This window comes from Lepidochelys olivacea, assembly GCF_965140295.1.
Source record: "Lepidochelys olivacea isolate rLepOli2 genome assembly, chromosome: 23".
In the NCBI taxonomy this organism is placed as follows: domain Eukaryota; kingdom Metazoa; phylum Chordata; order Testudines; family Cheloniidae; genus Lepidochelys; species Lepidochelys olivacea.
In genome coordinates, this window is record NC_140433.1 from 11,871,795 (window position 1) to 11,896,505 (window position 24,711).

Genomic DNA, 24,711 nt, shown 5'->3' on the forward strand with positions numbered 1-24,711 from the left:
GAGGGCGGGATGTGGGGGCAGTGAGTGGGGGAGGGGCGGGATTTCTGGGGGCAGCATGGGGGGAGGGGGTGCGATGGGGAGGCATGAGTGGGGGAGGGGCACAATGTGGGGGGCTGTGAGTGGGGGAGCACTGTATGCTGGGGCAGGGGATGCGAGGGGGCGGCAAGAGGTAGAGTGGGGGCAGGGGCACGAGGGGGGATGCAATGTGTGAGGGGGTGGGGAGGCATGAGTGGGAAGGGGTACAATGAGGGGACCGTGAGTGGGGGAGGGAGTGTGGTGTGGGGGAGGGGGCAGTGAGTCTATGGGGGATGGGGCACTGGGAAGCACAGTGGGGGGCAGGGGTATGATATGGGGAGCAGTGAATGGGGAAGGGGCACCGTTGGGGGGCAGTGGGTGTGGGGGAGGGGCATGAGGTGGGAGGGGAGGACACAGGATGTGGGGGTAGTGGGTGGGAGGGAGAGGGCAGTGTCTGGGGCACAGCGCAGTGGGGGAAGGGGTGCAGTGGGGGGACAGTGGGGGGTGAAAGGGGGAGCAGGAAGGGTGAGGGCAGTGTGTGTGTATGGAGAGGGACGCAGTGTGAGGGGGCAGGGAGGGGGTGCACTGGGACTGGCCCAGCCTGCACTGCCCCGCGTGCCCACTAGGGCTTTCTGGGCCCAAACCCAGAGCTAGCGGGGGATCTCCTCGGAGGGAGCGCTATGGGGACTAGAACACTTGGACTCCAGGGCCAAGTTATGGAACAAGCAGGTTTATTGTGGGGCTCTGAGATGCCAGCGGGGAGAGTCACTACGGGGTGTGCTGCAGTGGGCAGGACCACGCCATGGGGCAGGGCTTGTGGGTCTGCCTCCCCCCCCAGCAAGAGCTGGGCCTAGATTCTGCCAGCGAAGGTGCCGTCGTCCCGCTGCTCATCCCAGCGCTTCACCTGGGGGGAGGGAAACGGGGTTAGGGGTGGGGGCCACATCCAGAGGGGCAGCTCCACACAGAGCAGGTCTCAGCCCTCCCAGCAGGGGGCAGCAGGGCCCCCCACCCCCACGCACAGAGCAGGGCCCAGCCCCCCTCCCAGTAGGGGGTGGGGAATGAGGCAGGGGGGCTTTCCCCTGGGAGGTACCGGCTCCCATCCAGCCCCAGGGCAGGGCACTGGCTGGCTCAGGAGGGTAGGGAATAGGGCATGCGACCTTTTCCCCTCCTCTCCCACTGAGTGCAGAGTGGGGGGGTACCCCCGGGGTCCTGGCACCCCACATACCCAGGAGATGGGGCACAGGGACTTGTAGACCCGGTAGTACCACTGGCATGGCTTGATGTCTTTTCCCTTCGCCCCCAGTGTCTTCAGGCAGCGGTAATAGTCTGCAGGAAGACAGCACGCATTACCCTCTGCCACCACAAGGAGGCACCAGTGACCCAACCCTGCCACCCTTCCCCTCACAGCCAAACTCCTGCCCCCAACTACTAGACCCCACTCCCCTCCCAGAGCCAGGGAGAGAACCCAGGAATCCTGGCTCCTAGTTTTCCCCCCTCCTCCCGAGGGCCCTCTGCCACTCACCCAGGTAGTTCTGGTAGCAGTTGCGGGTCTGGTTGGTGTTGGGGAAGCGGGGGTCAAAGGGGGCAGTGCGGTAATACCCCCGGGACCCCTGGGGGGCGCCCTTCTCCCCCCTGCCAGCTCCATAAGAGCTTTGCATTCCTGAAAAAGTAGGTATGTGAAAGTGGAGACTCACTCCCCTCTCAGAGCCAGGTAGAACCCAGGAGTCCTGGCTCCTGGCCCCCCCGGTCTAACTACTAGATCCCACTCCCCTCCCAGAGCCAGAAAGAGAACCCAGGAGTCCTGGCTCCCAGCCCCCCTGCTCTAACCACTAGACCCTCCCTCCCTTCCCCTCCCCTCCCCGAGCCGGGGAGAGAACCCAGGAGTCCTGGCTCCCAGCCCTGCTCCCCGAGCTCTGGCTGCTGGCCCCCACTCCCCTCCCAAAGCTGCGGCTCACCTGTGTCTCACCCCCAATGCCCCAAGCTAGTAAATTCAGTTGCTTTGCACTTCTAAAAGGGAGAAAGAATAAAATGGGGGGGTGACCTTTCCCTCTGCCCCCAGGGGTGCTCCTGAGATCTGTCCCTGACCACTCCGGCGTGCGCCCCCCCACTGCTGGATCCCTCCCTGACTCCCCAGCTGTCAGGATCCCCCCACGACTAGTCCCTGGCCTGCACTCCCCACCCCCAGCCTGCGCTCCCCTCGCTGCCCCACCCCCTGCTGCTGGGCTCCCTGTGCCGCCCCCCCGCTGCCAGGATCCTTCCCTGAACCCCCAGCCTGCACTCCCCTCGCAGCCCCCCACCTGCTGCCAGAATCCCGCCCTGACCCCCCCGCCAGCCTACATTCCCCTCGCCCCGCCAGCCGCCAGCATCCTTCCCCAACCCCCTCAGCATCCTACCCCAACCCCCCCAGCATGCACTCCCCTCGCAGCCCCCCTACCTGCTGCCAGAATCCCTCCCTGACCCCCCCGCCAGCCTACATTCCCCTCGCCCCCCCAGCCGCCAGCATCCTTCCCCAACCCCCTCAGCATCCTACCCCAACCCCCCCAGCCTGCGCCCCCCTCGTCACCCCCCTACCTGCTGCCAGAATCCCGCCCTGACCCTCCCAGCCTGTGCTCCCCTCGCAGCCCCCCTACCTGCTGCCAGAATCCCTCCCTGATCCCCCCGCCAGCCTACATTCCCCTCGCCCTCCCAGCCGCCAGCATCCTTCCCCAACCCCCTCAGCATCCTACCCCAACCCCCCCAGCCTGCGCTTCCCTCGCAGCCCCCCTACCTGCTGCCAGAATCCCGCCCTGACCCCCCCAGCCTGCGCCCCCCTCGCCGCCCCCCTACCTGCTGCCAGAATCCCTCCCTGACCCCCCCCAGCCTGCGCCCCCCTCGCTGCCCCCCACCTGCTGCCAGAATCCCTCCCTGACCCCCCCCAGCCTGCGCCCCCCTCGCTGCCCCCTTACCTGCTGCCAGAATCCCTCCCTGACCCCCCCCAGCCTGCGCCCCCCTCGCAGCCCCCCTACCTGCTGCCAGAATCCCGCCCTGACCCCCACAGCCTGCGCCCCCCTCGCTGCCCCCCACCTGCTGCCAGAATCCCTCCCTGACCCCCTCCAGCCTGCGCCCCCCTCGCTGCCCCCCTACCTGCTGCCAGAATCCCTCCCTGACCCCCCCCAGCCTGCGCCCCCTCGCAGCCCCCCTACCTGCTGCCAGAATCCCGCCCTGACCCCCCCAGCCTGCGCCCCCCTCGCAGCCCCCCTACCTGCTGCCAGAATCCCGCCCTGACCCCCCCCAGCCTGTGCTCCCCTCGCTGCCCCCCTACCTGCTGCCAGAATCCCTCCCTGACCCCCCCCAGCCTGCGCCCCCCTCGCTGCCCCCCACCTGCTGCCAGAATCCCTCCCTGACCCCCCCCAGCCTGCGCTCCCCTCGCTGCCCCCCTACCTGCTGCCAGAATCCCGCCCTGACCCCCCCCAGCCTGCGCCCCCCTCGCTGCCCCCCACCTGCTGCCAGAATCCCGCCCTGACCCCCCCAGCCTGCGCCCCCCTCGCAGCCCCCCTACCTGCTGCCAGAATCCCGCCCTGACCCCCCCCCAGCCTGCGCTCCCCTCGCTGCCCCCCTACCTGCTGCCAGAATCCCTCCCTGACCCCCCCCAGCCTGCGCCCCCCTCGCTGCCCCCCTACCTGCTGCCAGAATCCCGCCCTGACCCCCCCAGCCTGCGCCCCCCTCGCAGCCCCCCTACCTGCTGCCAGAATCCCGCCCTGACCCCCCCCAGCCTGCGCCCCACTCGCTGCCCCCCTACCTGCTGCCAGAATCCCTCCCTGACCCCCCCCAGCCTGCGCCCCCCTCGCTGCCCCCCTACCTGCTGCCAGAATCCCGCCCTGATCCCCCACAGCCTGCGCCCCCCTCGCTGCCCCCCTACCTGCTGCCAGAATCCCTCCCTGACCCCCCCCAGCCTGCGCTCCCCTCGCTGCCCCCCTACCTGCTGCCAGAATCCCGCCCTGATCCCCCCAGCCTGCGCTCCCCTCGCCCCCCCAGCCGCCAGCATCTTTCCCCAACCCCCCCCAGCCGCCAGGATCCTTCCCCAACCCCCCCGCCCCAGCCTGCGCTCCCCTCGCCGCCCCCCCATACAGTGTGACCATGGGTTGGAACTGCTCCCCACAGACTCTGAGAGGGCAGGGGACTTAGTGTCCCCTGAGTTCCTATTGGCTGGAACCTTCCCCGCCATGGAAGGCTCTGGCCAATGGGAGCAAAGGGCGGGGCCTGGCCGCTCCCCACCGCATGTCAGTTAGGAGCAACTGCCACGGAACCTTCTAGAAATGTGCGGGGAGGGGAGGCCTTTCAGCCAATAAGAGCGTGGGGTTCCATGGTCCTGATTCCGCCCACCCCACCCCCCGAATGCCAAGCCCCCGAGCGTGTGTCCCCCACAGAGCCCACCCCCCACATGCCCCCCCACAGAACCCTCCCGTGCTGCTCTCCCCACCCCCCTGAACGCCCCCCCCCGGATCCCATCCTCCTCATCCTGCTCCCCCATCACCCTCCTGAATGCCCCCCCATAGTCCCCTCCCCCCTGCGTCCTCTGACACCTCCCCCGAACCCCCCCCGCACTCAGCCCCCTCCCTGCAGCCCAAGCCCCCTAGCGCCGCCCTAGGGCAGGGGTCCAGCCTTGAGCCTTGGTGGTCACTGGCTGCCGCAGCGGAGGGACAGTTGCACACACAACCCTGACCCAACGTTCACTGCAAAGTTTAATAGGCAAAGCTGGGAAAGGCGCGACACTCGCTGCCCTGTGCCCCTGGCCGGCCGGCCGCTGTGGGGCGTCCTAGCTGTTCCCTGCCCCGATCCCCTGGCCTGGGCCCTCCAGCCGTCCTGTCCCTGAGAGACTCCCGGGGGCCAGCGACGAATCCTCCCCTCCAGCTCGGGCTGTGTCCGGCCTGCGGGAAGAGAAACCGTCGTCATGTAGGGCAGAGAACGTACTGCTGGCCACTGCACCCCGCAGCATGGGACGCTGTGGGGTGCAGGGATTGCACTCGGTCTGTACAGCGCCCGGCACGACCGGGGCCCTGATCTCAGCGTGTTGATGCACCACATCCAAGCTCACAGAGATGGAGCTATGCCTGCGCTTACCTGACCTCTACTGGGATTTCATTCTGTCTGCAGCCCGCTCACTGCCGCCTCTGTGGAGACAAACGCCCACACCGTGATCAGCTGGGACCGTCCTGGCCCCAATGTCATGATCAAAACACCTGATTCTGCACAAGAGTAAGTAGCCCCCCAACTGCCCTGCTCCGCAGAAAGGCAAGTCAAGAGAAGCTATTAAGCAGAACTCTCTGGTTAAAGTTGATCGGAAAATGGGGCGGATTTTCCATAGCAAATCACAACCGGCCCAGTGATTTTCCATTTCCATCTAAATTTTGACTTTGGCTAAAAAAATCACCCAGGAAACTGGAAAATCATGAAAAAATTGCCAGATAATACAAACAGCTGCAAAACAAGTGGCTAAGAAAAGGGTTAGTTGAAAATAATCGACCAAATTTGGGCTATAAAAATTGGCCAACCGTCCCCCCTCCCCAAGAAATGGCTGAAAAATTAAACAAATTTTGACTAGGGCTGTCAAGCAATTAAAAAAAATTAATCGCGATTAATCGCACCATTAGAAAAATTAATCACAATTAATCGCACTGTTAACCAATAATAGAATACAATTTATTGACATATTTTTGGATGTTTTCTACATTTTCAAATATATTGATTTAAATGACAACACAAAATACAAAGTGTACAGTGCTCACTTTATATTTATTTTTTATTACAAAAATATTTGCACAGTAAAAAACAAAAGAAATAGTATTTTTCAATTCACCTAAGACAAGTACTGTAGTGCAATCTCTTTATCATGACAGTTGAACTTACAAATGTAGAATTATGCACACACAAAAAACTGCGTTCAAAAATAAAACAAGGTAAAACTTTAGAGCCTACAAGTCCACTCAGTCCTACTTCCTGTTCAGCCAATCATTCAGACAAACAAGTTTCCTTACATTTGCAGGAGATAATGCTGCCAGTTTCTTGTTTACAATGTCACCTGAAAGTCAGAACAGGCGTTCGCATGGCACGGTTGTAGCCGGTGTTGCAAGTTTTTTACGTGCCAGATACTCTAAAGATTCATATGTCCTTTCGTGCTTCAACCACCATTCCAGGGGACATGCGTCCATGCTGATGACGGGTTCTGCTCGATAACGATCCAAAGCAGAGCAGCTCGACGCGTGTTCATTTTCATCATCTGAGTCAGATGCCACCAGCAGAAGGTTGATTTTCTTTTTTGGTGGTTTGGGTTCTGTAGTTTCCGCATTGGAGTGTTGCTCTTTTAAGCCTTCTGAAAGCATGCTCCACACCCCGTCCTGATCAGATTTTGGAAGACACTTCAGATTCTTAAACCTTGGGTCTAGTGCTGTAGCTACCTTTAGAAATCTCACATTGGTACCTTCTTTGCGTTTTGTGAAATCTGCAATGAAAGTGTTCTTAAAACGAACAGCATGTGCTGGGTCTTCATCCAAGACTGCTATAACATGAAATATATGGCAGAATGCGGGGAAAACAGAGCAGGGGACATACAATTCTCCCCCAAGGAGTTCAGTCACAAATTTAATTAATGCATTATTTTTTAACAAGCATCATCAGCATGGAAGCATGTCCTCTGGAATGGTAGCCGAAGCATGAAGGGGCATACAAATGTTACTTTAGAATATCTGGGACGTAAATACCTTGTACCGCTGGCTACAAAAGTGCCATGCAAACGCCTGTTCTGACTTTCAGGTGAGATTTAAATAAGAAGCCAGCAGCATTATCTCCCGTAAACATAAACAGACTTGTTTGTCTGAGCAATTGGCTGAACAAGAAGTAGGACTGAGTGGACTTGTAGGCTCTAAAGTTTTACATTGTTTTGGTTTTGAGTGCAGTTATGTAACAAACAAACAAAAATCTACATTTGTAAGTTTCACTTTCTGGATAAAGAGATTGCATCACGGTACTTGTATGAGGCGAATTGAAAAACCCTAATTTTTTTTATAATTTTTACAGTGGAAATATCTGTAATAAAAATAATAATATAAAGTCAGCACTGTGCACTTTGTGTTCTGTGTTGTCATTGAAACAAATATATTTTGAAAATGTAGAAAACCATCCAAAAACAGTTAATACATTTCAGTTGGCATTTGATTGTTTAACAATACGATTCAAACGGCGACTGATTTTTTTAATCACGGTTCATTTTTGGAGTTAATCGCGTGAGTTAACTGCGATTAATCAACAGCCCTAATTTTGACCAAAAATTGGCAAGAAACAAACAAAATATTGTCTGAACAAAACATTTTTGCCAGAAACTGCTGAAATGCACAGCAAGGGGGAAGGGAACTGGCCTGAAAACGTAAAGAGAACGTGAACATTGGTGAGGCCTCATCTGGAGTACTGTGTCCAGTTTTGGGCCCCGCACTAAAAGAAGGATGTGGATAAATTGGAGAGAGTCCAGCGAAGGGCAACAAAAATGATTAGGGGTCTGGAACACATGACTTATGAGGAGAGGCTGAGGGAACTGGGATTGTTTAGTCTGCAGAAGAGAAGAATGAGGGGGGATTTGATAGCTGCTTTCAACTACCTGAGAGGTGGTTCCAGAGAGGATGGTTCTAGACTATTCTCAGTGGTAGAAGAGGACAGGACAAGGAGTAATGGTCTCAAGTTGCAGTGGGGGAGGTTTAGGTTGGATATTAGGAAAAACTTCTTCACTAGGAGGGTGGTGAAACACTGGAATGCATTACCTAGGGAGGTGATAGAATCTCCTTCCTTAGAAGTTTTTAAGGTCAGGCTTGACAAAGCCCTGGCTGGGATGATTTAATTGGGGATTGATCCTGCTTTGAGCAGGGGGTTGGACTAGATGACCTCCTGAGGTCCCTTCCAACCCTGATATTCTATGATTAAGAGGGGAAAAGAAACGGCCGTGAGGGGGAAGGTCCCAGAACCCAGGCCCAAATGACTCCGCTGTGATTTTCTAGCCTGGCGGTCCAGGCCAGTTGACCCAGGCCAGGTGCAGGAGCTTGACCCGGTGGAGATGCCCCACCAGGATCCTTCGCGGGCCTGTCTCATGAAAGGGGGATCCCAGACCGGCTGGCTGCAGAGGCAGGCCTGGGGCAAGAGGACCGAGACTGCTTGAGTCTAGTGTGGCGAAACCTGCCTGGATTGTGGCTCACGAGACGTAGGGCCAAACGCTGGAGGTTAATGCAGCGCAGGGAGTGGAGGGGGGCTGGTAAACTGGGGCACCCAGGGCCTGGAGGCTGCAGGGGGACCCTCGAGTGTTGGGGTGTGCCTGTAGGGCTGCCCTGCATAGGTCTGGCGGCGGCTTGCTTTGCCTGTGGAGTTGGGGAGCAGATCTCCCCGCAGAGCACTCAGGGCAACAGGGGCCATCACAGCCCTGGGTAGCCCCTGGCCAGTGCCATGCCCTGGCTCAGGTCGCTCACCCAAATGGCGCAGAGCAGAGGCATCACATGACAGGGCTGTGCCCTGATGGTGGGCAGGTGGCCACGCCAGGAGAGCGCCCCCGGGTCCCAGCTGGCTAGGGAATGCATTCAAAGGGCCTCATCTCTGTTCAGTGTCACAAGGGAAGCAAATCTCAAAATGACCTGTTTCATGGAATGGAAGGCTGGTCCAGCTAGCCCGAGCTGGGTATGGAACCCAGGAGTCCTGCCCCCTCCCCGGCTCTAACCACTAGACTGCACTCCCCTCCCAGAGCCAGGGAGAGAACCCAGGAGTCCTGCGGAAATGGCCTCTGCTGAACGCATGCAGCTGACATGACGTGCCCCAGCCCCACATACTTGCTGGCAGGGTGCCCAACAGAGGGGTCCTGCTTGTCTTCCTTCCGGCCTTTGCTCCGGCTCCTCGTCGCACTGGGACGGCTGGATCCCCAGCTGGGCTCCCCCTGTCTGTCCAGCTCCGAGGGCCAGGTGCTTCTGGGCCCCGAGACTGCAGCTCTCGCATGGGGCGCCTGGCTCGAGGGACTCTGGGAACGGGCCTCTCCTTCCTCCCTGGCCAGGCTTCGGCTCTGCTCCCCGGATCTCCCCAGGTTGGCACTGCCCGGGGATGCGTGGCTGGCCTCCATCCCCAGAGGAGCCCCGGAGCATGGGGAGCTAAGCCGGCTCTTCCCCGCGTTGGGAGCCCTCTGAGCATCTGTCCCCGGGGTCCAGGAGCTGCTGAGAGACCCTGGCTCAGACCGTCCCACGGCCACCGACACCGTAGCCATCTCCGAAGGGCCAGCAGCCACGGATGCTTTGGATCTTTCTGATGGGCCAGAGGCCACCGAGACACTGAATCGCTTTGGAGAACCTGGAGCTACCGACGCTCTTGATTTTTCTGCAGAATCTAGAGCCACAGGTCTCGATCTTTCTGGAGAGCTTAGAACCACAGAGGCTCTGGACTTCTTGGATGTCTCTCTAGATACATCATCACCCTCCATCCCTAGGGCAGCCACGGCACCGGGGGTCCCAGCTTTTCTCGTGGAGCTCCCCGCCTTGCTGCACTCTCTAGATCCCCTGCCTGGCAGGCTCAGTTGGTCCCTCCCTGAGAGCCAGGCGCTGCTCCATGGCTCCAGCTCGGATGGACCCACGGCCACCGACACCGTAGCCATCTCCGAAGGGCCAGCAGCCACTGAGACTCTGGATCTCTCTGAAGGGCCGGCGGCCACTGAGACTCTGGATCGCTCTGAAAGCCTGGCTGCTCCAGAATCTCCAGACACGGCACTGGATCCTGGCTGGCTTGGCCTCCCCATGGGGCTCCGGGAACGGGACCTACCCTGCTCCGTGGAGGGGCTGGCGTGGCCCTGCTGGGCTCGGCTCCTCTCCACACTCAGCTCCCTGGATCTCCTGCCCGGGTCCTTCTCTCCGCCCATCCCCGAGGTCCGGGCACTGCCCAGCCTGGAAGGACCCACTGCTGCCGATGCTGTGGCTACCGCCGAACGCCCCACACCCACGGAGGCCGTGGCCACTGCTGAGTGCCCCACACCCACGGAGGCTCTGGATTGCTCAGGGGGGCTGGGAACTGTGGCGGCTCTTGATCTCCCAGACTGCACCTTGGGCAGTGGGCCAGTTTCCCGCTGCGGAGCTGCCCCGGAGCCAGCCGGGCCCTGCACCCTGGTGCTCTCGATAGCTGAGGGTGCCACGGAGCTGGTCTCCTGGCTGCCCGGGACCGACAGCTCCACCACGCCCGAGATGGTGACCCGCTTGGAGGGCTTCGAAGACAGCTGCGTCTTGGCATCTTCCTGGCTCCTTCTCTTTGGGGAGGGAAGTCACAGAGAATCAGACGGGGCTCAGGGCAGTGGATGCCGTGGGGGGGAGGGCACAGGGTGCCATGGGAGTGAGCACGAGCGCTGCAGGGGATTATGTGGGATGGGAATGGTGCTAGTCCCCCCCCCCAGCTCACACAGTCCCCTTGCCCCGGGGGCCCTATGCTGGAGGCAGATATGGGCTCAGGCTCCGTGGCCTGCCTGGCCATTCCCCGGGGGAATTGGGTGGTGCCTGTGGACGGGGATTCAGCCCCAGGGACCAAGGGCCTGCAAAGTCGTCACACTGAAGGAGAATGAATGGAAAGGGGGTGGATCCCATGTGTGATTCACCTGGCTGAGTCCCCCATCCTGCCTCCCATCCAAGGGAGCCCCTGCATTCCCCCACCCATCCTAGCCCCCCGCCTCCTCCCACCCGTCCTCACCTGTCCCCCGCCCATTGCACCCCGGCCCACCAGCGCCCCCTACCTGTCTCAGCTTCCTGCCCGTCAGCTTGTCCAGGGAGTTCGACAGGACACTGTAGATGGTCACGAATGTGAGGCTGCTCCTGTGCCTGGCTGAGGGGTTGACAGAGCAATGAGACACACAGGGCAGCCACATGGGGTGCTGTGGGGCACGGGGCAGGGGTACTGGCTGGAGTGGGGGGCTTCTGGCTACCTGAGCAGGGAGTACTGTGGGGCACGGGGTGGGAAATTCCCTTGCTGTGGGAAGGAGAATTACCTCCGTACCTGAACCCAGGGCTGATTTCAACTTCCCCTTCGACTCCACTCTCTTCTCCCTGCGGAGGAAGATCCACAGTTCAACTTCTGGTGACCTGGGAGCCCAAATATCCTGAGATATTCACATTAGGATCTCGGGTGGGGGTGACGGTACCATCCCCCTCCCACGTCCTGCTCCTCCGGCCCATAGGGATATGGGCCACTGCCTCCTATTTGTAAAGCTCCAGCCCCTACCCTTTAGGTAAATAGATAATCATGGAGCAGTATGGTGCATAGGATACGGCGTCAGAGAGATCCAACCGCGGCCAGCAGAGGGCAGATAGTTTGCTTGGGCTCACGCACACACATGGAGCAAGACTCTTCCTCTCCAGCCGGGGGTGACAGGGATACACACATGCACACACAGAGCAGGTTTCATTACATAATAAGGATCCCAAAGCTCCTTAACCAAATCGATTATATGGAGTATAGGAGATCATTTCACCCAGTGCTGAGACGCGGCCCCTCTGGGGTGGGGCACAGGAGATGGTCATACGGGGACCCCTCATCTGGGCCTGGGATGTGGCCTCTCTAGGGTGGGGCATCAGGGCTGATCATACAGGGACCCCTCACCCAGCGTTGGGATGCTGCCCCTCTGGGGTGGGGCACAGGAGATGGTCATACGGGGACCCCTCATCTGAGCCTGGGATGTGACCTCTCTGGGGTGGGGCATCAGGGCTGGTCATACGGGGATCCCTCACCCGGCACTGGGATGCGGCCCCTCTGGGGCGGGGCCCGGAGGCTGGTGATGTATTTAACCGATACCCCACCTACTTGGACGGCCTCTTGTGGCTGGGGCTGCCGGAGCTGGACCGGGCTTTGCCTTTGCTTCTTTCTCCGACTGTCTCCCTGGATCTCCTGCCCTGTCTCTCGGCTCGATGCAACCCGGAGCTGTTCCGGCTTTTCTGCCCAGAGGGGTCCATGGCCAGGGCTGCTGTGGCGACCTCCGAAGGTCCCATGCCCCCAGAAAGTTGAGATCTCTCCGGAGGTGCAGCAGCAGCCATGGGCGAGCTGGCTGGCTCCGGAAAACTGGGAGCTCTGGAGCTACTAGGCTGCCCATGGGAGCTGGAGGTCACGGTGGCTCTGGTTGGCCCGGGTGCTGCACTAGATCCATGCTGGCTCCGGGAACAGGAACGGCCCTGCTCCGTGGAGGGGCTGGTGTGGCCCAGCTGGGCTTGGCTCCTCTCCCCAGATCTCCTGTCCGGCTCCATCCCCGAGAGCTGGGTGCTGGCCAGCTTGGAAGGACCCGCTGCCACTGAAGCAGTGGACGGTAGAGAGCGCCCCACGCCCACGGAGGTGGTGCCCCCCGCTGAGCGCCCCACGCCCACGGAGGCTCTGGATCGCTCGGGGGAGCTGGGAGCCACGGCGGCTCTGGATGCTGCATTAGATCCACGCTGGCTCTGGGAACAGGACCTGCCCTGCTCCGTGGAGGGGCTGGCGCAGCCCGACTGGGCTTGTCTCGTCTCCATGCTGGGCTCCCTGCATCTCTCGCCTGGCTCCATCTCTCTGCCCATCCCCGAGGGCCGGGCGCTGGTCGGCCTGGACGGACCCGCTGCCGCCGAAACCGTGGCCACCGCCGAGCGCCCCACGCTCATGGAGGCGGTGCCCACCGCCGAGCGCCCCACACCCACGGAGGTGGTGCCCACCGCTGAGCGCCCCACACCCACGGAGGTGGTGCCCACCGCCGAGCGCCCCACGCCCACGGAGGCTCTGGATCGCTCAGGGGACCCGGGAGCCACGGCGGCTCTGGATGCTGCATTAGATCCACCCTGGCTCTGGGAACAGGACCTGCCCTGCTCCGTGGAGGGGCTGGCGCAGCCCGACTGGGCTTGTCTCGTCTCCGTGCTGGGCTCCCTGCATCTCTCGCCCGGCTCCATCTCTCCGCCCATCTCCGAGGGCTGGGCGCTGGCTGGCCAGGATGGACCCGCTGCCGCCGACACCATGGCCACCGCCGAGCGCCCCACGCCTACGGAGGCGGTGCCCACAGCCGAGCGCCCCATGCCCACGGAGGCTCTGGATCGCTCAGGGGAGCCAGGAGCCATGGTGGCTCTAGACCCGGCACTAGATCCACGCTGGCTCGGGTTTCCTGCCGGGCTTCGGGAACCAGAGGGGATGGCCAGGCTCAGCTGGCCACGGTTCCTCTCTGCGCTCAGCTCCCTGGACATTGGGCCCTGCTGGGGAGGGACCCTGGAGTAACGGCAGCTCTAACCACCAGAGCCCCCTCCCATCCCAGAATCAGGGAGAGAACCCAGGCGTCCTGGCTCCCTGCCCCCCTGCTCTAACCACTAGACTGCACGGACACCTGTCCTGCAGACAGCGGCTGCATCACCCCTTGCTCAGCAACGCCCCCTAGGCCCCATGAAGAGCAGGGCAGACGGGGAACCCCTCTGGGTTAGTGATGGGGGGGTCTGGTTGGGGGAGATACCCTTTCCCAGCGTGCCCCCCGTTCCCGAGAGACGTGGGTCTGCTGCCCAAGGCACAGCCCCCCTCAGCCCCCTAGGTTAAGGGTTGCCACCCCCACCTGTCAGCCCTCACCTGTGTCCAGGGGCTGGTGACCTCTGCCCGGGACCCAGAAAGTCCATCAAGGAGTTTGGGGGAGCGTCTCACCAGGGCTGCTGGGAAACAGGATGGGAGTGAGGGGCTGGGAGCCAGGAGGGCTCCTGGCTGCCCCAGCCCCACCTCTGCCAGTAGGGGGCGCTGTGGGAGCGTCCTGATTCCTGTGGCAGCCTGTGCAGTACCTACCTATGCTGGGCGATGTGGAGCATGTGGGCCCCTGTCCCCCTACTCTCCGCCTGCAGAGAGAGAGCCCAGATCAGAACCGCCCAGCCCATGGGGAAGGAGGGACGGCAGGGACAGCCCCCTAGGCCAGGTGGGATCCACCTACAGAGTCCCCGCAAAACCTCCCTGATCTTCAGGGAATGGGGTCCCCCTGCATCCCAGCCCCTGCCCCTCCATGCTTCCCTGCACCCCATTCCCTGAAAGAGAGACATAGGGGATCTATCAGCTGGAAAGACCTCCCTGCTCTCATCACTAGCCCCCACTTCCCCTCCCAGAGCTGGGGAGAGAACCCAGGAATCCTGGCTCCCAGCCCCCGCACCCCACAGCCTCTGGCTGGCCCAGCAGTACCTACGTGGAGGGTTGCTGCCCCGTGGTGGGGCTGGCCGGACGCTGCCTTCCTCTCAGCTGCCCCTGGCTGGGGGTCCGGCTCCCACTGCCCGGGGGCTCCCCAAGTTGGGGTATCAGGGCCCTGGGCTCCTCCTCCTCCTGGATGGGCCGCAGCTGCTGGCTATGGGGTGGCTGGAGAGATGGGGGAGCAGCGATGGAGAAATGGGGTCAGCCCAGCAGAACAGGATCTGCCCCCCACTCTGTGCCCCCATTCTGCCCTGCACTCCAGACACTGGCCCCTACCCACTCCCCAGCCACTGATGCCATGCCCCTCACCCCCCACGCTGCCCAGCCAGGTCCCCCTGGTGTCCAACATCCCCCCATCCTCTGCCCCCTCCAGCCCATACACCTCACGCCCGCCCCATGCCCATTCTGCCCTGCCCCGGCCTGTGCCCCCCCCGCTGCCCCCAGCTGACCTTGGCACTGCGCCCACGCAGGTTGGAGGTGTGCCAGGAGGGGATGCTGGCCCAGCTGTCCGGGGGGGCCCTCAGCAGGTAGATGAGCCGCAGCCAGCGTGCAAAGAGCGGGCGCTCCTCCCCACGGGGGGCGCAGAGCTTCAGGTAGTAGACGCGCCCCGTGGCCAGACGCAGCTTCAGCCGCTGCTCCCCCATGTCGTGCAGGTAGAGGCTCACCAGCTCCAGTGGGATCAGCCTGCCAGGGGCGGCGGGTCAGCTGGAGGCCTGGGTTCCAGTCCCATTCGGGGAGGGGGCCTAGTGGTTAGAGCTGGGGGGGGCTGGGAGCCAGGATTCCTGGGTTCTTTACCTGGCTCTGGAAGGGGAGTGGGGTCTAGTGGTTAGAGCAGGTAGGCCCAGAATCTGTTCACACAGCACTGAGATGCAGCCACCTCTGGGGTGGGCCGCCAGGGCTTTTTCTGCCCCTGAGTCACAAACCAGGCCCCTGCAGCTTTTTTGGCCTGGCTGCTAGACAGAGCCCTACAGCACGGTGCCCCCTAGCACCACCCTGGGGCATTGAGCCCTGACTGCTGGGAAGGGTGCCCCCTGCTGGCACTCACCGGGTCAGCTCCAGCTCTGGTGGGGCGTGTGCTGTCCTGGGGCCCAAAGGCTCCCCCTGGGGCCTCTCCATGGGGCGGGCGATAATCATAACGTCGGGCAGGAGCAGGGCGGGGCTGGTGGCGGCGATGCCCAGGGTGACCAGGCTGGCACGGTTGTGCAGATCCACCAGCTCGCCCCGCTTGGTCACCTGCAAGGCAGGGGGCGGGGGTGGGGATTAGTGGGGGGTGCCAGGCACCAGCCCCCCAGCTGGAGCACACACCCCTTTCCCCAGGCAGCAGGACTAGAACCCATGGCTCCCGGTCCCACCAGGGAGAGGCCTTGGCCGTGGGCCTGACGGAGCCCAGCCAAGGTGCAGGGAGGGGATTGCAGTTGCTGGGCAAGGAGCAGCTGAGAGAGGGCGCCCGGGAGCTGCCCTGCTTTCCCCCCCCCAGCAGGGGGCAGCATTCACCTGCAGGAAGTTGCTCTCGAAGAGGGGGGTGGGCTGCAAGGGGTTGTACTCCCCCCGCCCCAGCAATCTCTGCAGCTCCCCGATGATCGGGATCCAGCCAGCGAAGGCGAAGTCGCTGATGCATTCGGGGAAGGGGCGCGGACTCCTCCGCACGATGCCTGGGTGGGGGAGTCAGCGAGAGGAGAACCCAGGAGTCCTGGCTCTCAGCCCCCCCCCCCCCCGCTCTAACCACTGGACACCACTCCGCTCCCAGAGCCAGGGAGAAAACCAGGCATCCTGGCTCCCAGCCTCCCCACCCCAACTCTGACCATTAGACCCCACTCCCCTCCCAGAGCCAGGGATAGAAATCAGGCATCCTGGCTCTCAGCACCCCTGCTCTAACTACTAGATCGCACTCGTCTCCCAGAGCCAGGGAGAGAACCCAGGAGTCCTGGCCCCCTTACACACCAGTCCCCATCCTCAGCCCACCTGGTGGATACATCAGCATGGCCAGCTAGCTGGGTCAGGGCTGGCTTGTCGAGGCTGGGGGTCCCAGGAGGCCGAGACCATGGGGCATGTCACAGCAGCAGCAGGGGCCTGTGGCTGCCAGCACCCAGGGGCCCATGGCCCCAGTGCAGGGTGCTCCCAGCATCACTGCCCCATGCTGCTCTGGGCCGGCCCGGAACCTCTGACCCGGGGCCTGGCATTGTGATATCAGCAGGCTCCTCCCCGCCGCAAGGCCTCCTTGGGCCCCCATCACCATGGCCTCTGGGTGCCTCACAAGCTGCAGGCTATTTACCCACCACCACCCACAAGGCAGGGCAGGGCTGCTTTACCAATTGTAGGAATGGGGAAACTGAGGCCCAGACAGGCTAAGTGACCAGCCTGGCTGGGCAGGGAATTCAGTCTGGTGGTGTCCCATGGCCCAAGTTAGTGTCCAGAAAAACAGGGGTAGCCCTCCCTCTGGGCTGGGAGCCAGGACACCTGGGTTCTCTCCCCAGCTCTGGGAGGGGAGTGGGGATTAATGGTTAGAAGGTGGTGGGGCTGGGAGCCAGGACTCCTGGATTCTCCCCCTGGCTCTGGGAGGGGAGTGGGATCTAGTAGTTAGAGCGGGGGGAGGGGCTGGGAGCCAGGACTCCTGGGTTCTCCCCCCAGCTCGGGGAGGGGAGGGAATTGGGATGGGGGGTGGGGAACAGCCAGGACTCCCGGGTTGTCTCCGGGGGGGGGGTTTCACCCATGCTGGGTTTATAACATTGAGCAGCCCGTACCTGTTAGGAATGGGTTAAAAGCAACCTCCACCGGGCCTTCCCCAGAGTCTGGGCTCTCATTGGCCGGACAGGTAAAGGTGAGCAGGAAGTGGGGGGCGTTCCGCACATCTGATTGGATAAGCACACCTGGGGGCGGGGTTTAGGGGTAGGCAGGGTCTCCTTTGATCTCGGCAGGTAGAATGAATCTGAGTGACCCGGGTGACTGAGCCAGGCCCCGCCCTCTATTGTGTTTGTGTGGGGGGAGGGCTGGGAGCCAGGACGCCTGGGTTCTCTCCCCAGGCTCTGGGAGGGGAGTGGGGTCTAGAGGTTGGGGGGGAGTCAGGACTCCTGGGTTCTCTCCCCGGCTCTGGGAGGGGAGTGGGGTCTAGAGGTTGGGGGGGAGTCAGGACTCCTGGGTTCTCTCCCCGGCTCTGGGAGGGGAGTGGGGTCTAGTGGTTAGAAGGGGCAGGGTGCTGGAAGCCAGGACTCCTGGGTTCTCTCTCCAGCTAGGCGGGACGTCCCAGCCGCGCCCATCAGCTTGTGGCCGGCAGGGAAGGGTTAACCCCGGGCAGGGAGCGGCACCTGCTGGGTCCCGCCCTGCCCTGTTCTCAGCGCACCTGACTGCGGCCTCCCAGCCCGGGGCCTTGCTGGGTCTGTGCCCCCCACGCCGGACCCCTCACCCCCTCGGGAGCTGCCCCCCCCGCCATGGCCTCGGGGGGGCTGGGCCGGTGCCGCCTGGCGCTGGGCCTGGCGCTGCTGCTGGACGGGGCGGGCATGGGGGCGCTGCTGACGGGCATCTTCGCCCGGCTGCGGGTGCGGGGCCAGGACTTCGGGGACCTGCTGATCTACTCGGGGGCGGTGCTGGTCTTCCTGAGCCTGCTGGGCTGGGTGCTCTGGTACACGGGCAACCTGGAGCTGGCGCCCGAGGAGCTGGGGCGCGACTACGCCGCCAAGGGGGGCACCCTGGCCCGCCTCGCCCGCAAGCTCTCCCGCCGCTGGTCCCGGCGCCAGCCCGGCCCGCTGGCCCTGGACCCCGTGCGCGGGAGCCAGGGGCCCCCGACCCGGGAGACGATCTAGAGGTAACCCTGCCCCCTGTGCCCCCCAAATCCTGTCCCCACCGCCCTGCTCCCTGTGTCCCTAAGCCCTGCCTCCAATCCTTGCACCCCCTGTACCCCCAAACCCTGTCCTCTCTGCTGTGCCCCCCAAGCCCTGCCCCCTGTGCCCCCCAAATCCTGTCCCCACCGCCCTGCTCCCTGTGTCCCTAAGCCCTGCCTCCAATCCTTGCACCCCCTGTACCCCCAAACCCTGTCCTCTCTGCTGTGCCCCCCAAGCCCTGCCCCCTGTGGCCCCCAAATCCTCTCCCTGCCGCTCTGCCCCCCAAGCCCTGCCTCCAATCCTTGGATCCCCTGTGCCCCCCAAGCCCTGTCCCCGACCCCTGTGCACCCAAGCCCTGCCTCCAAACCTTGGATCCCATATGCCCCCAAGCCCTGCCCCCTGTTCCCCCAAGCCCTGCCTCCAAACCTTGCACTCCCTGCCCCCTGTGCCCCCAAACCCTGACTCCAAATCTTGCACCCTTGTGCCCCCCAAGCTCTGCCCTGTCCCTCGGGCCCCTCCAAACCCTGCCCCCGACCCTGCCCACATTGCCCTACTCCCCAAACCCTGCCCCCTGCGAAAGGGCTGAGAAGGAACACCAACCTCCCCTCCCCCACCAGCACAGCGTCCCCTAGTGCCATGTTCCCCCCACCCAACTCAAGCACCCGCCCCCCCCCCCGCAGCTTATGACCAACTGTCTGTCTCTTCCAGATGCCTCTTGGGACGGAGCCCTGTGGGGGGGCAAGTCAGATGGGGGATCCGTCTGGGACCAACACCCCCCACCCCCTCACCGATCCGAGAGCACTCACAGGGCTGCGAGACAGATGGACTGAACTGGCCCGAGGACAGAGACACCCAGCCCCTGCGCTCGGGGGCCGCGTATCTGGGGACCCCTTGCCCGGCACTGGGACGGCAGAGCTTGGTGGGGTGCTGGCTCTCCTGACCTGGCAGAGGTGCATCTGTCCATCTGTCTGTCCATCGCAGGGAAGTTTCATTTGTATTTAAATCACTTTGTGTCTCAGGCCCTCTGTTCTGTGCTTCCTTGTCCTACGTCACACGCTGCGGAGTGGGGTCTAGTGGTTAGAGCGGGGGGCTGGGAGCCAGGACTCCTGGTTCTCTCCCCAGCTCTGGGAGGGGAGTGCGGGCTAGTGGTTAGAGGAGAAAGGCCCTGTGTCCCATACCTCTGCCCTGAGCCAGCCAGTCTCCACTCTGGGGCCTGATGGGAGCCGGCACCCTCTAGAGGGGAAAGGCCCCATGCCCCATTCCCTGCCCCCATTCTGGGGTGGAGCACAGGGGCTGTGTTTTCAGGGATCCGGATGTGGGAAGAGAACGTGGGGGCAGCATGTGCCCCCCAGCTGATTTGGAAAGAAGTGGAAAAAATTAACCCTTTATTGTGTGAGGGGTGCAGCAGTCCAGGTGGGGGTGGGTCAGCTGCCCCCCAGCCTGTCCCTACTCCCCCACTTCTTTTGGCTCTTCCTCCCTAGGCTCCATCCTCTCCTCTTCCTCCTGGTCACTCTCCTCCAGCAGCTTCATCAGATAATCAGCCAACTCTGCATCCGACTTTGACTTTGGTTCCCCCGCCTCCTTCCCTGCCGCCCGGCTGCCCTTCAGCCTGCTGTGGGGAGCAGAGAGACAATGGGCGGCTGGGAGCCAGGACACCTGGGTTTTCTCCCTGGCTATGGGAAGAGAGTGGGGCCTAGTGGTTAGAGCTTGGGGGGGTGAGCCAGACACCTGGGTTTTCTCCCAGCTATGGGAGGAGAGTGGGGCCTAGTGGTTAGAGCCGGGGGGCGGGGGAGAGACAACTGGGTTCTCACATGGGAGGGAAGTGGTTTGGAGTATCTAGTGACCCAAATGGGAAAGGCCCCATGTCCCATTCCCCATCCCCCTGAGCCAGCCAGTCCTTGCCCTGGGGCTGGATGGGAACTGGTGCCCCCTAGAGGGGACAGGCCCCAGGTCCTTTTCTGGGCTCAGCCATTGAGCTCTCAGCCAAGACTGGGGTGTGGGGAAAGCTGGCTCGCTTCCAGCGCTGAGGCCCAGGAGTCTGGGCGGAGTGTGCTCATGGGACGCTCCAGCCCCTGACTGCAGGGCTCCGGTTCCCTCCCCCTCCCCGCTGGGGACATGGAGCCCGGGGTGGTTCTGCTCCAGCCGGTACCTACCAGGCGACGCAGACGCAAAGGAACAGCCCGGCGGCCCCCACGCAGATCCCCCCCAGGATCCCGGCGTTCCGGCGCTGGCGGGGCGCTGCCAAGGAAAGGGAGGGTTGGGGCAGCTTGGCATCCACCAGCCGCCTCTGGGGCGGGGCTGCGGCTGGCTCTCGGGTAGGGCACACGGTGGCTGGCTATAGGGGGACCCTTTGCCTGGCACTGAGGGGTGCCCTGGGGGCACCGAGCCCCAGGCGGGGATGCGGCCGGCTCTGGGGTGGGGCGCGGGGAAGGCGGCCGGCTGGGGGGTGGGGTGACCGGCTCTGGGGGGCGCTCACCATCGGTGGCACGGTGGTAGCAGGTGCCGTTGGCATGGCAGCATCTCCTCTCCAGACACTGGCTGGGGTAGAACCTCTCGGGGTTGCCGCCGCAGGGCTTCCGCAGGGAGGGGGGCTGAGTGCAGGCTGGGGGGGACACCCCTGTTAGTGCCAGCTGCCTCCCGCCCCCCCCCCCCATCCTCCCAGGCCCCTTGTCCCTCCCCCGGCCCACTTTGAGGTCCAGGTCATTCTTTGTGTTCCCCCCCAGGGGGCACCCTCGGTCTGCTCTAGCCCAGAGCAGGGGATGTGGGGCGGCCGGGGGAGGGGGGGTACAAGGGGGGGATTCAGTGGGGCTGAGGAGTAGGGAAGGGAAGCAGATGGGAGTTGTGGGCAGTAAATGTGGGGGTGGGCCTGTGGGGCAGCAGGGAGGGAGGGGATGAGGTGGCGGGGAGGGGCAGTTACTTACTCAGGGGTCTGAAGAAGCTGCCTATCCCTGTGGCACCTGTTAGGGGGAGGGGCAGAGTTGAGACTGGCCCTGATCCTTTCCGGCCGCCTCGGTCCCCCCATCCCCTCTCGCTCGTCCCTTCCCCGCTCTCCCCTTTGGGGCTGGGGGCCGCCCTGCACAGGTTCCCCGGCTGCCTCCCCCCTCCCATACTGGCCCCCAGGCTGGGAGCTGCGGGGTCCTGCAGGGACCAGTGCCTCATGCTGCCATCCCGGACACCTGGGTCCCATCCCTAGGGGCCAGCCCCCCACTCACCAGCCCCCCCGACACTCAGCGCCAGCAGGAGGCAGAGCAGAGGCAGGGGCGGGTGGGGGCCAGAGCCCGTCTTCATTCCAAGCCCTTCGCGGGCGGGGCAGGGACGGGGGCGGGGGCAGCTCCCTTCCCGTGCCAGGAGCGCCCCCTGCAGGGAGCACACGGCAAAGACCCTCAGCGCCGGGCGGTCAGGCTGCGGGCACCAGGGGGCGCCAGGAGGCGGGGCAGGGCCAGGGGCCTGGACAGAGCCCGGGGCGGCTCCACCGTTCTGGAACCCACCTCACAGAACCCAGGCGTTCTAGAGCCCCCAGGAGACCAGGGCCTGGGCGTGGGGGGCTGGGCTGGCAGGGGGCTGCAGGTCGAGAGTGAGGGGCGCTGGGGGGGCTGGGGGGAAGCAGCTCACAGACCTGGGGGCAGATGGGAGCTGGCGCCCCCTAGAGGGGAAAGGCCCCGTGTCTCATTCCCTGCCCCCCTGAGCCAGCCAGACCCCCGCTCCCCTCCCAGGGGAGATGCTGGGGGCAGTGTCCGGCCTTCGCCCCTTTCTCAGCCTCGGGGACATTTGGGGCCATTAACTGCCCCCCCCCAACCCAGAGCCGCCGTGTCTCAGGTGATGAACTCACAGGATTTCTGGGAACCTGCAACTGCTGAAAGGGATCCTGGACGCAGACCCGCCGGCGCCCCTCACTCCTGCCCCCCTGACACACCCCCCAGCCCCGCTGGTGCCCCTCACTCCTGACCCAGAGCCTCCAGCCCCCCTGGTACCCCCCCAGCACTGCCAGTGCGCTTCACTCATGACCCTCAGGCCCCCTGGCACCCCCCCAGTGCCCCTAACTCCCAACCCCCCTGGCACCCCCCTCGCCCTGCTGGTGCCCCTCAATCCTGACCCCCAGCCCCCCCTGGCGCCCCCCAGCCCCGCAGTGCCCCTCACTCCCATACCCCTGCCCCCAGCCCCTCTGGCACCCCCGCAGCCCCGCTGGTGCCCCTCACTCCTGACCCAGATCCTCCAGCCCCCCTGGCACCCCTCCCAGCCCCGCTGGTACCCCTCACTCCTGACCCAGAGCCTCCAACCCCCCTGGCACCCCCCCAGCCCCCCTGGTGCCCCTCACTCCTGACCCAGAGCCTCCAGCCCCCCTGGCACCCCCCCAGCCCCGCCAGTGTGCCTTACTCCTGACCCACAGCCCCCTGGCACCCCCCCCCCAGCGCCCCTCACTCCCAGCCCCCCTGGCACCTCCCCCAGCTCTGCTGGTGCCCCTCATTCCTGACCCCCAGCCACCCTCCGGCGCCCTCCAGCCCCGCAGTGCCCCTCACTCCCATCCCCCTGCCCGCAGCCCCTCTGGCACCGCCCCCCCAGCCCCGCTGGCGCCCCTCACTCCTGACCCAGATCCTCCAGCCCCCCGGCACCCCCCCCAGCCCCGCTGGCGCCCCTCACTCCTGACCCAGATCCTCCAGCCCCTCTGGCACCCCCCCAGCCCCGCTGGTGCCCCTCACTCCTGACCCCCAGCCACCCTCCGGCGCCCTCCAGCCCCGCAGTGCCCCTCACTCCCATCCCCCTGCCCGCAGTCCCTCTGGCACCCCCCCCAGCCCCGCTGGCGCCCCTCACTCCTGACCCAGATCCTCCAGCCCCCCTGGCACCCCCCCAGCCCTGCTGGTGCCTCTCACTCCCCCCCGGCAGCCCCCTGCTAGCCCAGCCTGGCCTCCCCACACCACTCACAGACCGGGATATTTTGGCCTCTTTCCAGGGGTTTACCTGGGGCCCTACGCTAACAAACCAAACGCGTGTCCCGGCTGTCTGTCTATCCGTCCGTCCCTCCCCAGCACGGACGCTGCCGCCTCGCCCCCCCCCCCCCGCGCCCCAAGAAACCAACCCCGAACCAGCCCCCGGTCCTCTCGCGCGGGCTGCGGCTCCAGGTTGCAGCCACCAGAGGGCGCCGCTTGCTCCTTTTTCCCAGCAGCTCCGCGGCCGAAGCAGACAACACAACACAACACAACACAACACCCACCTTCTGCACCCCCAGGGGGCGAAAGCCGTCTCCTTTGCAATCCGCGATCCAGCCCGGCTCGCTTCTCAGGGCGGGACCGTAGACCAAGCCCTGTTGTGTTGAGTTGTGTTGTGTGCAGTTTGTGAAGGGTATTTTGGAAGGGGAGGGTCAGTGAGCAGGGAAGAGCCTGCACAACACCAATTTGTGTTGTGTTGTGTTGTCTGGATCCCTGCTAAAGCGCTGTGCGTGGGTGGAAAGCCCTGACCCCAAGCCGAGTTGTGTTGTCTTGTGGTTGGTGTTGTGTTTGGCCTGAAGTTGTCCCATGTGGTGCTGTGTGGCTGGTGAGCGGCCTCTTCACCAGGGGTACGGTGGCTTGTGTCGGTCCCGGGTTGCGCTGTTGTTGTGTTGAGACGTCCTGTATCACCTTCTGTTGTATTGTGTGTGGTGCTGGCTGGGTTGTCTTGCATTGTGCATGATGTTGTGTTGTCTTGCTTTGTGTTGCACCCTCTATTGTATTCTGTTGCATTGCAGTTACATCCATGTGTTGTTGTCTTGCTTTGTGTTATGCCTCTGGGTTGTGTTGCATCTGTATGTTGTCCTGCGTTGTGTTGCATTGTGTTGCTGCAGTGTGTTGAATGCCATTGTGCTGAGTTGTGTAACCTTTCATAACACTGGCTGTACTGTGTGTACTGGGCAGCATTGTTTTGTGTTCCACTGAGCTGTTGTGTTGTGTCTTGGGTTCCCTTGTATCACACCACGTTACATTGTATTTCAGTGTGGCACATTTGGTTGTGGGACAGTATGTGGTCTTCTCCTACCCTGTGTTATGTGACATTGGATTGTGTTGTTTCCCAGTGGGCAGTGCTGTGTTGAGTTGCATTATGGTCTGTTCTGTGCTGTGTTGTGTTGTGTTGCATTGTGCAGCGCTGTGTTCTGGTGCATTATGTTTCATTGCATGCAGCGCTGTGTTGTGTTGTTTCTCACTGTGCAGTGCTGTGATGTGTTGCATTGTGCAGCGTTGTGTTGAATTGTGTTGCGTTGCGTTGCTGTGCTGTTTCTCACTGTGCAGCGCTGTATTGAGTCGCACTGTGTTCCATGCAGCATTGTGTTGTGTTGCATTGTGTTCCATGCAGCATTGTGTTGCATTGTGTTGCATGCAGCGCTGTGTTGTGTTGCATTGTGTGTCTGTAGCTCTGCCCAGCGCCCCCCCCCAGCTCCTCTCTGAACCTCAGAATGGTTCCAGCAGTGAAATGGGGGGGAGCCTTTCTGTGGGGGGGGGCACTGGCCCCAAGAGGCCTGTGGAGGGTGCTATGCGGGATCCCCAACCCCAGGGGAAGCTGAGCCCCAGAAAGGGGGGACATAGCCTAAGGGGGTGACTCAGCCCCCGCCAGTCAGGAGCACGTGACCTCCATGCCCCCCATGGCCGAACAGCCCCCCAGGGTAATCGGGGCCACTTGGGGTCTCTGGGCTCATATGGATCCCAGGAGTCTGGGGGGGGGTTGGAGT

The 24,711-nt window shown here is 63.2% G+C and overlaps 3 protein-coding genes, 1 long non-coding RNA gene and 1 pseudogene across 5 annotated transcripts in view; 2 read left to right on the forward strand and 3 right to left on the reverse strand.

Moving 5' to 3' along the window:
• The window catches only part of LOC311511978 (leukocyte immunoglobulin-like receptor subfamily A member 2), an 873,498-nt pseudogene that overhangs the window by 599,653 nt on the left and 249,134 nt on the right, over window positions 1–24,711 (forward strand). The gene's annotated exons all lie outside the window — the stretch shown is intronic.
• COX6B2 (cytochrome c oxidase subunit 6B2) lies at window positions 751–4,204 on the reverse strand. Its single transcript, XM_084612811.1, has 5 exons — window positions 4,123–4,204; window positions 1,971–2,022; window positions 1,538–1,675; window positions 1,241–1,341; window positions 751–919 (listed from the first exon to the last, which is right to left on the reverse strand). Exons 3-5 carry the CDS (start codon window positions 1,671–1,673, stop codon window positions 866–868), a joined length of 291 nt encoding a protein of 96 aa, XP_084468937.1. The 5' UTR covers window positions 1,674–1,675; window positions 1,971–2,022; window positions 4,123–4,204; the 3' UTR covers window positions 751–865.
• On the reverse strand, window positions 13,605–14,258 carry LOC311511493. The gene is made up of 3 exons (XR_014709297.1): window positions 14,201–14,258; window positions 13,813–13,862; window positions 13,605–13,682 (listed from the first exon to the last, which is right to left on the reverse strand). It is a non-coding gene; the product is annotated as an uncharacterized lncRNA (long non-coding RNA).
• TMEM238 (transmembrane protein 238) lies at window positions 17,326–19,035 on the forward strand. Its single transcript, XM_084612233.1, has 2 exons — window positions 17,326–18,001; window positions 18,726–19,035. Exon 1 carries the CDS (start codon window positions 17,628–17,630, stop codon window positions 17,997–17,999), a length of 372 nt encoding a protein of 123 aa, XP_084468359.1. The 5' UTR covers window positions 17,326–17,627; the 3' UTR covers window positions 18,000–18,001; window positions 18,726–19,035.
• Window positions 19,374–23,672, reverse strand: LOC311511901 (uncharacterized protein; the record flags this gene model as incomplete). The annotated part of the gene is made up of 6 exons (XM_084612833.1): window positions 19,374–19,629; window positions 20,171–20,255; window positions 20,494–20,619; window positions 20,939–20,974; window positions 23,092–23,229; window positions 23,630–23,672. The coding sequence occupies 6 exons, from the start codon at window positions 23,670–23,672 to the stop codon at window positions 19,464–19,466; spliced, it is 594 nt and encodes a 197-aa protein (XP_084468959.1). The 3' UTR covers window positions 19,374–19,463.

Coding starts and splice junctions, on each gene's coding strand:
- COX6B2 (XM_084612811.1), bottom strand. CDS start 1,673: ATGCAAAGCTCTTATGGAGCTGGCAGGGGGGAGAAGGGCGCCCCCCAG. Junction 1,342..1,537: donor CTGCTACCAGAACTACCTGG/GTGAGTGGCAGA, acceptor GTCTTCCTGCAG/ACTATTACCGCTGCCTGAAG. Junction 920..1,240: donor CCCTGTGCCCCATCTCCTGG/GTATGTGGGGTG, acceptor CCCTCCCCCCAG/GTGAAGCGCTGGGATGAGCA.
- TMEM238 (XM_084612233.1), top strand. CDS start 17,628: ATGGCCTCGGGGGGGCTGGGCCGGTGCCGCCTGGCGCTGGGCCTGGCG.